Raw genomic sequence first — 9572 nt, 5'->3', positions numbered from 1 at the left:
AGTGTTATAAGAAACTTACAATAACACTAATTATTTTGATGAAAATATTTTTGTTTGTGATAATTTTTCCCATAACATCAATCTATTATAATTTATTAATTTATAATATTGGAGCCCCAATTGAACTATAATAAAAAATTTTAATAACAGTATTTATGTATACTTTACATATGAAAACATTTTCTTTTTTGACAAAAACTTAGTATTAACGAAAATAACTCATAATAGAAAAAATAAAATAATGATAAGAATAAAGTACAAATAAATTAAAAAGCTGGATGGTTAAAAAAAAAATATACTTATTATGATATTTTTTTTTATTAGCTCGAGAGGATTTTTTGGTAGTTACATCCCTTATGTTGGATAAATGAAATGGGGCAATTGATAATCACGTTAGGGTAATATATTGGAGCAGTGCAAGATTAAGTGGTTAATATCACAAATTATTAGGTCATTGTAGAGTGTGCTGAAGGGGGAATTGTTCAATAAAAGTTTGAAGGAGAAGGAAGTAGTGTGTGGCCAGAGCGGAGATGGAAGAAGGATACTATACTTATTCTGGAGATATTGAGGTTGTGAAACGAAGCCAATGGTGGCATGGTTGGGGAAATATTTCTGTACCAAGTAGCTGAGTCAAGAAGTAACTTCCAATGTTTGAGCCATAGATTTGGGACGTCGGACCATAGAAATTTTGAGGTTAGAGAATATCTGAGAAATGCCGAGGATTTCGCTATTATATTGGCGAATTCACTCCCACAATACCAGTATATCATAGAATCTATACAAATTGAATGTCTATGCCAAATTCTGTTGGAAAGTATAAAAATGTTCTGAGCTAGCAAACTTACATAATATTCTAAATCATCTTTAAATTATTGAAGTATAAAAAGTATAATTATTAATATGATAATTTATAGCTGAATATTATTACTATAATAAAACTATAACATATAAACACGAACTTCAAAATATTTTTTAATATAATAATTTTATATTTTTATCTATAGGTGTATATTATGTAACAAGTAATGTTATATTTATTATTTTTTTGTATTATATAATTGAAGAAAATGTAAAAATTCAAAATATTAGTTTATAAAAAATTCATTCATTCATTCATTATATTCATATAATTTATGAAACTATACAAATAACAGTAGAGTTTTTTTTGAAATTTATTTGTTAATACAAAAAAAAAAATGAATAAACACATTTGCACATAATTATTTTTGTTAAATTATTATTCAATGCAAATTGAGTTTATGATAGATATTAGAACAGTTGAAATTGTTAACAGATAGTCATTTGATTTTTCACATAAAGTAGATAGATACATACATAACTCTTCATTTGTTTTATCAGTTGAATTCAATATGTAAAAAGCTGTGACAACAACTGCTGCTGCTGTAGTTATTTTGTCAAACTCGATGTCTAGTAGTTCTAATCTAACAATAGCAAAAATATCACATTTATATTGTGTGATACAACATAAAATTTGATATTTTAATATTTTATAATATTGTTGTAAAGCTTAACATTTGTATTTACTTTTCACTGTAAGTATAGATTCTATAACCTGTCTTTTGATAATGAAGTTGATCATAAAGTTCTTGTTGATAAATATAAACAAAATCTGTCAGCAATAAGCATGTAGAATACAGACTATCCGTAGCAATGAATGGGATCACTTCAATGAAATATTCAACCAACATAAATATGGATGGTTCATTCAGCTAAACCAATTCAATATTACTGATAAATGTAGATTTTTTTCATCACAATATAATATGTAATTTAAAATTTAACCTTATAATCAACAACACGCAAGACTTCAGCTTCTGAATAACGAATATTTTTTTTCGTGTACATATGCCCAGTTCGCTCTAGTATAACTTTGATATCTTCTAATTTAAGACTCTACACACAAATATAAACATTTTTATAAAGCTTTAAAAATCTTATATATGTATTAAAATTTTTGGAAAATTCATACATATTTATTTATTCAATAAATTATTTAACTAAATTAATAATCTTTCAATAAAAATTTTATTAAAACTATAAATATATAGCATAAATTACCAATGATTGTTGAGCATACTTGGACACCAATTGCATGCACGACATAACTCGTAGATAGGATTGTTTCTTACACTTCTTTAAAAATTTTAGCCACTTATTCGAATGGTTACTATAGATTTTCTTATACTTGAAAATAAAATATTCAGATAAAAATCTAAAAAGTCCAAATAATTAGTATAAATATATATTATTTACCTCTTATAATGGACAATAATACTGTTTATCTAATATTTAATTATTATACTTTATACTGGTCAAAACTTATGCCATATGAAGTAAATTATTTCATAAGTAGATAAAGGAAATTATATATGCAATACCATATTGATATCTGTGTAAACCAAAATGGTGTATAAAAAACACTGGGAGTTTGATTATTGAAAAACAAACGGCGCGTGTAATTAAAGATTTCAAATAAAATCATATATTTGGTTATTACCTATCATATAACTCGACACATTTGTATTTAACAGTGTTATCCATACCACATTCATTAGCAAGTTTAAATATAAATTGGACTACTTTTGGTGAAAACGATCTGAATGGGTAAGTACCATTCAAATAAAATGTTTTAAAATTTTGAATGCTTTTCTTGTACAATTTAAACCATTGAACCATATACGTTTCTAAAAAATTGTATAGTTGTTGTTTTTTAATTAGTCATTAAGTCATAAATCAAAAATTAATTATAGCACTACTTTCGTTGTATTCTTTATTGATTCTCATCTTCTTGTTTATAAAATAGTACCTATTGAAACAAATCATACATCAAAATTCAATCTATATAGAGCTTCGATGTTGCTGACTATATAATTATACGTATAATAATATTTAGGTATTAATATAAATAAGTATATATACAGTGTATATATAGCTTTATTCATGTATAAGCAAATGTTTATATAATTTATAATTGTTACAAACTTAGTTTAAATAACATAAATTTATATATTGTGATCTTTTTCCCTAGAGACAATTTTCGAAAAACGTCTCCACTCATCTTTTATCAGTTTTATTTATTATTCTATGGAAACGGAAATTTCTTGGCTTCATGCAGTATCTAAGGTAACCGCCACTATATCTGTGGTAACCTCAATTTTCTTCTGTAAAATAATATTTATTAAATAATTAATTATTAGGTACCTACCATTGGCATAATATAGGATATTATTATCCAAGCACATTTCTACAAAATGAATTGCAATCTGCATAAATATTACATTATCATCATGAACTAACTTTAAGATCATGTTTAACATTAATAATAAACTTTAATATCGGAATTTATTTATGCTATGACCATAGGCGCCAGGTTTTCAAAAAGCTATTGGGTGCTCTTACCAATGTAAAACAACAGTGGCGCAAGCATTGGCGGGGAGGGAGTAATGGGTTGTACCCACCCCCAATTTTTTTTTTCTAATTTTGACTTCCGAGGTTTTGCCACAGAATTATAGATGAAATAGATTTTTATATCCTGTAGTTTTTCTTTGTAGCCACTGATATCATACAATGAACGTGGTGATAACGGTTTACCTATTTTAATTATATTGGGTGCTCCGCACCCAATGAATATTTTCAATGGGTGCTCGAGCACCCGAGCACCCATGTACTTGGCGCCTATGGCTATGACTCATGACTTATGTAGTAATGTACATTGTACATCAATTTATAGATTGTGCCTATAGAACCAATTGCCAACAAGTAGTCTCTTGTGTATAGAAAAAATTTAAAAAGAGGTATTGATCACTAAGCTTTTCAGATTTCTTAAAATCAATCTCTGAAATGTTCATCGAAATTGTCGGAGGCAAGGAATCTGGGTGTGCATTTGCCCTGTCTGATTTTAAAAGCAGCCGGATTGTTTCTGTTTACTGTCTAGCCACTTTTATATTTTATTTGCATAAAAGCATGCCTATTTTGAGAAAATATTAGATTGTGTATTAATAATTTATTGTCATTCCCATAAATTGGCAATCATTGATTAAAATAAAATAAAATAGTAATGCAATATTTAGACCCCACCCCTAACAGCACATAGAATAACAATATATATGTAACCGCAATATAACTTTGTAATATTAGCTTGGTAACAATTACGTATTAATATCTATCAGAAATATAACCGTTATATTACTGTTATTAAGCGTCTACGTCCGCTTTTTCATAACAAACAAATTTACATTATTTTATATAACATTAATGTAACATAGTTATACTTCTAATATATAACAGGAATACTATTGTTGATCACCTATGCATAACTATAGTTATAAAATTATTAAAATGTTATGTACGGATGCATAACAGTTATATTATGTATATTATATATACCATAGGTTTACATACATACCATATGTACAGTATTATGGAACTTTTTGTCGCTAATCTATATAGATATATATTGCAATAAAAATGTCATAATACTGGTAAAAATTAATATTACTTAATTCTGAATATTACATTAAAATGCATTTTTAACCAACGTATTTTATCCAATTGCATATATATTTATCATACACAATACATTTAAAATAAAAGTATATATTTTAACTAGATTTATGACATATTACGAGTAACTGCAGTATCCGTACGGATGTGCATGAAAGTTGGTAAATGATATATGTATTTGTGTGTTTTATGAAGGAAAAGGAAAATAAAATAATATAGTAATATGTAGTTGCTAGCGATTAGCGACAGTTTCTTTATTTAAGTAATCATTTGGGCTGGTTAAACGCCCCCTCCTATTAAAAACTGAAATGTTGCTACTGTTTTGGGTCTAAAAGCTAAAATTTTAACTTAAAATACAAACTTACAGCTATTTTCTTTTGATGTATACATTTGAATAACAAATAATAAATTAAATATTATTTAATTTTAAGAAATAAATCAGGCTGTCATAATATAGTATGCGGTCTACCAGCGATTTACGAATATTCGAATATAGTATGCGGTCTACCGAATAAATAAATTAAAAATACTATAATATTATAGTATAATTATTGTAGCAGTAATGCCTAGTAAAAATTAATCATTAAAAATTTATTTATTTTGAACCCCCCTTTCTCTTACAACGTAAAACTCTCCTTTCCTTATCTCTCTCCTTACGTAGGTATAAATTCATAGCAGCTCTTCCACACTTAATACATTCGGCATTTTCATTATTTGCCACAAGATGTTTGCTAATTAAAAAAATTGTGGTAGATTCGTCACTACTAATTATTATTACTTTTTCCAACATATTGGGTGTATAAAATATGGTGTTAAAAGTTAAAACGTGGTGTCCCGCAATTAAAAATGGCATACTGAGCTATTGAGCCAATACTTTTACAAAATGTTGAAGTATTGTTATCTGTATATAATGCAATTAAGATAAAGTGTATCTAAATGATAGAAAAAGATTAAAATGTATCTATTAAAAATAAACTTAAGCCTAATAGGTACCTATGTAAAAACCTCAGGTAGACCGCATCCTACAGCGGCCGATAGAACGCATTTGCTGGTAGACCGCATACTATATGACAGCCAATAAATCAAATAATAACAACGCACTGTGGATCAGCAAATCTTTAACATTTTATTACTTTAATCTATGGTATAACTCTATAAAAAAACCTAAAAATATTCGATTTTCATGAGTCAAATCCACGGATTAGCCTAAAGCAAGTAGGAGTTGAAAAATTAAACAAAGGATAAACCCTAAAACCTTTAGTGATATGTGTGCAAAATCTTGTGCCAATTGGGTCAAAAGCTCCTTATAAACATACATTAATTTGTTTATAAAGAAAATTATACAATAAGCAATAATTAATAACTATATACACTATACAGTGTGTTCCGTAAAGAAGTTGCCGGCCGAAGAAATATAAATAGTATACTTAAACTTAAAGTCACCTAAAGTTATGTAAAAAAACTCCTTTAAGAGGACGTCTAACCCGCATGTGTTGTCTCCGTCTTACACACGTACGACATAGGTACGACATAGGTTCGCTAGTTTCAATAGGGAATTGTCAGTTTTGATATTAGAGTGAATCCACCTATTATCAAACTTTTAGGTAGCAACATTATCTGTGTTCTCTCGTTGGTTTTTTAGGATATTATAATTTTTAAGTGACTTATGAACATTTTAAAATATTCATAATTTACATACCCATAACTCACTTAAAAATTTAAATATCGTAAAAAACCAACGAGAGAACACAGATAATGTTGTTACCTAAAAGTTTGATAATAGGTGAATTCACTCTAATATCAAAACTGACAATACCCTATTGAAACTAGCAAACGAACATTTCCTATGCCGTACGTGTGTAAGACGGAGACAACACATGCGGGTGCGACGTCCTCTTAAGGGAGAGGATCTAACATTTTCATTTTATTTATAACGACGATAAATTCAGCTAAAAAAATTCGAAAATTTTAGAAGATACAAAAACGTTGTAAGCTATTCTAGCTATCATTCTGTGGAACGATAAAATTAAAATAAAAACTGTAGTAAATACCACGTTATTATGAGTTAATTATACGCGATTTCTTTTCAAAAATGTTGACACCTTTTTTTTAAATTCATTAAAATAATTTGTTCATTTAATTATTTTAGATTTGATCGTATATGTTTATGATATGTTAATCGTCAGTAGATAGTTCAATAAAATAGCTTAAAAATTAAAAAAAAATATATAAAATATTTGGAAAGTTTTAAGACCACAACAAAAAATGTGTTGTAGGTATAGTTTTGATGAAAAAAAGTTGAAATGCCCCTAACTAGAATAATAAAAATGTTAGACGTCTCTTTGAGAGAGTTTTTTTTCATACGGTAACTTAAGTTATACTATATTTTGACACCGACTGGCCTATAACTTTCCAACGAGACTAAATCCTCTAAACAGCTACGAATAGAATTCAATATCTAGTAGGTTTAGTGATGAAGGTACTTAAGAGTTAAGATTCTTGGAAAATTACAAATTTACCTAAGTAACAATCTATCAGTAGAGAAAATTTACAGTTAGCACTTCAGCAAGTTTAAATATTTAATATAATAATCATTAAATTAGAAAATACGAAGTAGGAACTATAAGAATAGGCACTTAACACTTTAGTACCTAAAGTAGATGAGTAGGAAACTATATACCTATTAACACAGAACAATTATTAATCAATAAAACAATTAGAATATATAGTTTAACAATTATCTAAATTTTAAAGTAATATACTAATAGCATTGATTTTAAAATCATTGTTAATATTATAGTACTATGGTAAAATTATAACTTATTTGTTATAGATATTAATTATTGTCGAAATATAATATATTAATAATATTATAGTTAGATATCATATTATTATGTTACAAACTTAGGACAAGCACGGACTAGATTATCAGTGTTATCACCAACAATATACCTAGTTTATTATCATTTCGACTTTTTATGTTTACATTTTTACACAACTCAACTATATGGGTATTAATATAGGTTATTTTTCTCCATAAAAAGTTGGTGTGCCTGCCCGGTTAAAGATAAGTTATCTATTTGACATAATACAATATTTTAATAATTTTATCATATCATTATAGTTGGAAATATAAATAAATTAGAATAAACAGGATTAAAATTTAAGAATTAAAAATTCAGATCATTGCTATTTGCTTCTCGGCTAATAATCGTCAGTGACCTAGTTTATTAGACTAAAAAATATTGTAAATTACACGAAAATCATGAACAATTCAATGACACTATAATATTGAAATATTGAATACACGGGCTGTCGGGTTACAAACACAAATGACATCATAGGCCACAGCAAATGAAGATAAAATATCTTCATTTTGCTAAGTGGACGAACGAAAACATCATATGGCTTTTATAAACGATTTTGATATTTGTTTCACTACGCAAACAGTATCCAAACTACCTATTAAGGTAAAATCAATATATTTGTCACCTATTTCAATATACGTTTATATACCTAAAATGTATTTACTTACTAGATAAATTCCATTAAATATTCGATTTATAAATTTTTGTTTTCCTCAGAGTTTTTTCAAGATGTGGTAGTCAATGGGAGTTGCAGACAATTAAAAATGGTAGACTCAAACACTAAGGATGAAGAAACCTTAGTTGAAGACTCTTCAATAATCACATCATTTACAAAGATCAGTACTGCTCTTTTCTATGCTGCTGCATCCATGTTGATCACCGTAGTAAATAAATCCGTTTTAACCAGTTACGGGTTTCCATCCTTCCAGTTTCTAGCCATTTGCCAAATGTTTATGACAATTTTTGTACTGTTTTCAGCCAAAAGTCTTGGAAAATTAAAATTTCCAGACTTAAATAGGCACACGTTTAAAGATACGTTTCCAATGCCTCTGATATATTTAGGTAACATGGAGTTTGGTTTGGGTGGCACCAAAGAATTAAGCTTGCCTATGTTCACCATGTTGAGACGTTTCTCTATACTTATAACCATGTTGGGTGAATACTATTTGCTCAACATTAAACCAAAGTTCTCTGTAAAGATATCGGTTGGTATGATGGTCTCTGGTGCTGTTATTGCAGCAAGTAATGACCTAGGATTTAATTTAAACGGATACATGTTTGTATTGTTTAATGATTTCCTGACAGCAGCAAATGGAGTATTTACAAAGAAGAAATTAAACTCCAAAAAAGAAATGGGCAAATATGGACTTATGTATTACTCATCATTGTTCATGATACCACCAGCATTAATACTGTTGTATTTTTCGGGTGATCTAGATAAAGTATACAGGTACAAAATTAAATATAGTTATTAAGTAAGAACAAACTTCTAAAATTTGTCTTGTTTGTTTACAGATTCAGTTATTGGTTGCATACACCGTTTTTAATCCAAATTTTCATCTCATCAATAATGGGCTTTATATTAAATTATAGCATAATGTTGTGTACTCAGTACAATTCAGCTTTGACAACAACAATCATTGGATGCCTTAAAAATATATTTGTCACTTATATGGGTATGTTTATTGGTGGTGACTATGTATACACATTGAATAATTTCATTGGTATCAATATTAGTGTTATTGGTAGTCTATTTTACACTTATGTCACATTCAGACCATCTACACCATCCCAAATAAAGTCGCCAAGTATTAATGTATAAAACTATGATTTTTATAATATTGTCTGAATTAAATCAAATTACATTTTTTAATTTTAATATTTTATAATACTAGTTACCCTTTAAATTAATGTATTTTATTTTTCATTGTATATTTTATTTATACGAGAACAACATATTTGTTACCATTTAATTATTGTTGGTAATAAATTGTAATATTTTATTATACTATGTTTTAATGAGAACAAATGTGATTAGACTATTTATACATACATATATATATATATATATATATATATATATTTGTTTACAGAAAATAAAAATGTAAAGATTTCTAATTTTTATCTAATGACTGATAAAATCATCTTAGGAAAACTATAAATAATCTGACCTAGAATTAT

The 9572-nt window shown here is 27.3% G+C and overlaps 2 protein-coding genes across 6 annotated transcripts; one reads left to right on the top strand and one right to left on the bottom strand.

The window, feature by feature from the left end:
* Positions 1-1109: 1109 nt before the first annotated feature.
* Positions 1110-2712, bottom strand: LOC107165839 (cyclin N-terminal domain-containing protein 1-like). 2 transcript variants are annotated; one of them, XM_089224038.1, is made up of 5 exons: positions 2519-2712; positions 2080-2233; positions 1804-1914; positions 1546-1730; positions 1110-1442 (listed from the first exon to the last, which is right to left on the bottom strand). In XM_089224038.1, the coding sequence occupies exons 1-5, from the start codon at positions 2695-2697 to the stop codon at positions 1238-1240; spliced, it is 834 nt and encodes a 277-aa protein (XP_089080164.1). In that variant the 5' UTR covers positions 2698-2712; the 3' UTR covers positions 1110-1237. The 2 variants fall into 2 exon arrangements, with proteins under 2 accessions (XP_089080164.1, XP_015369730.1); XM_015514244.2 differs by lacking the exon at positions 2519-2712 and adding an exon at positions 2275-2464 and having other exon boundaries at positions 2080-2205.
* Positions 1471-9397, top strand: frc (UDP-sugar transporter UST74c fringe connection). 4 transcript variants are annotated; one of them, XM_015514256.2, is made up of 5 exons: positions 1471-1553; positions 2553-2625; positions 8109-8633; positions 8700-8841; positions 8907-9397. In XM_015514256.2, exons 2-5 carry the CDS (start codon positions 2622-2624, stop codon positions 9211-9213), a joined length of 978 nt encoding a protein of 325 aa, XP_015369742.1. In that variant the 5' UTR covers positions 1471-1553; positions 2553-2621; the 3' UTR covers positions 9214-9397. The 4 variants fall into 4 exon arrangements, with proteins under 4 accessions (XP_015369742.1, XP_015369741.1, XP_015369739.1 ...); XM_015514255.2 differs by having other exon boundaries at positions 8697-8841; XM_015514253.2 differs by having other exon boundaries at positions 1478-1553; positions 8109-8841.
* The last annotated feature ends 175 nt before the right edge of the window (positions 9398-9572 follow it).

Source organism: Diuraphis noxia, unplaced genomic scaffold (genome assembly GCF_037042655.1).
Source record: "Diuraphis noxia isolate RWA-SAM2 unplaced genomic scaffold, SU_Dnox_SAM2 contig0003, whole genome shotgun sequence".
In the NCBI taxonomy this organism is placed as follows: Eukaryota; Metazoa; Arthropoda; class Insecta; order Hemiptera; family Aphididae; genus Diuraphis; species Diuraphis noxia.
This window is presented reverse-complemented; position numbering and strand designations above follow the sequence as displayed.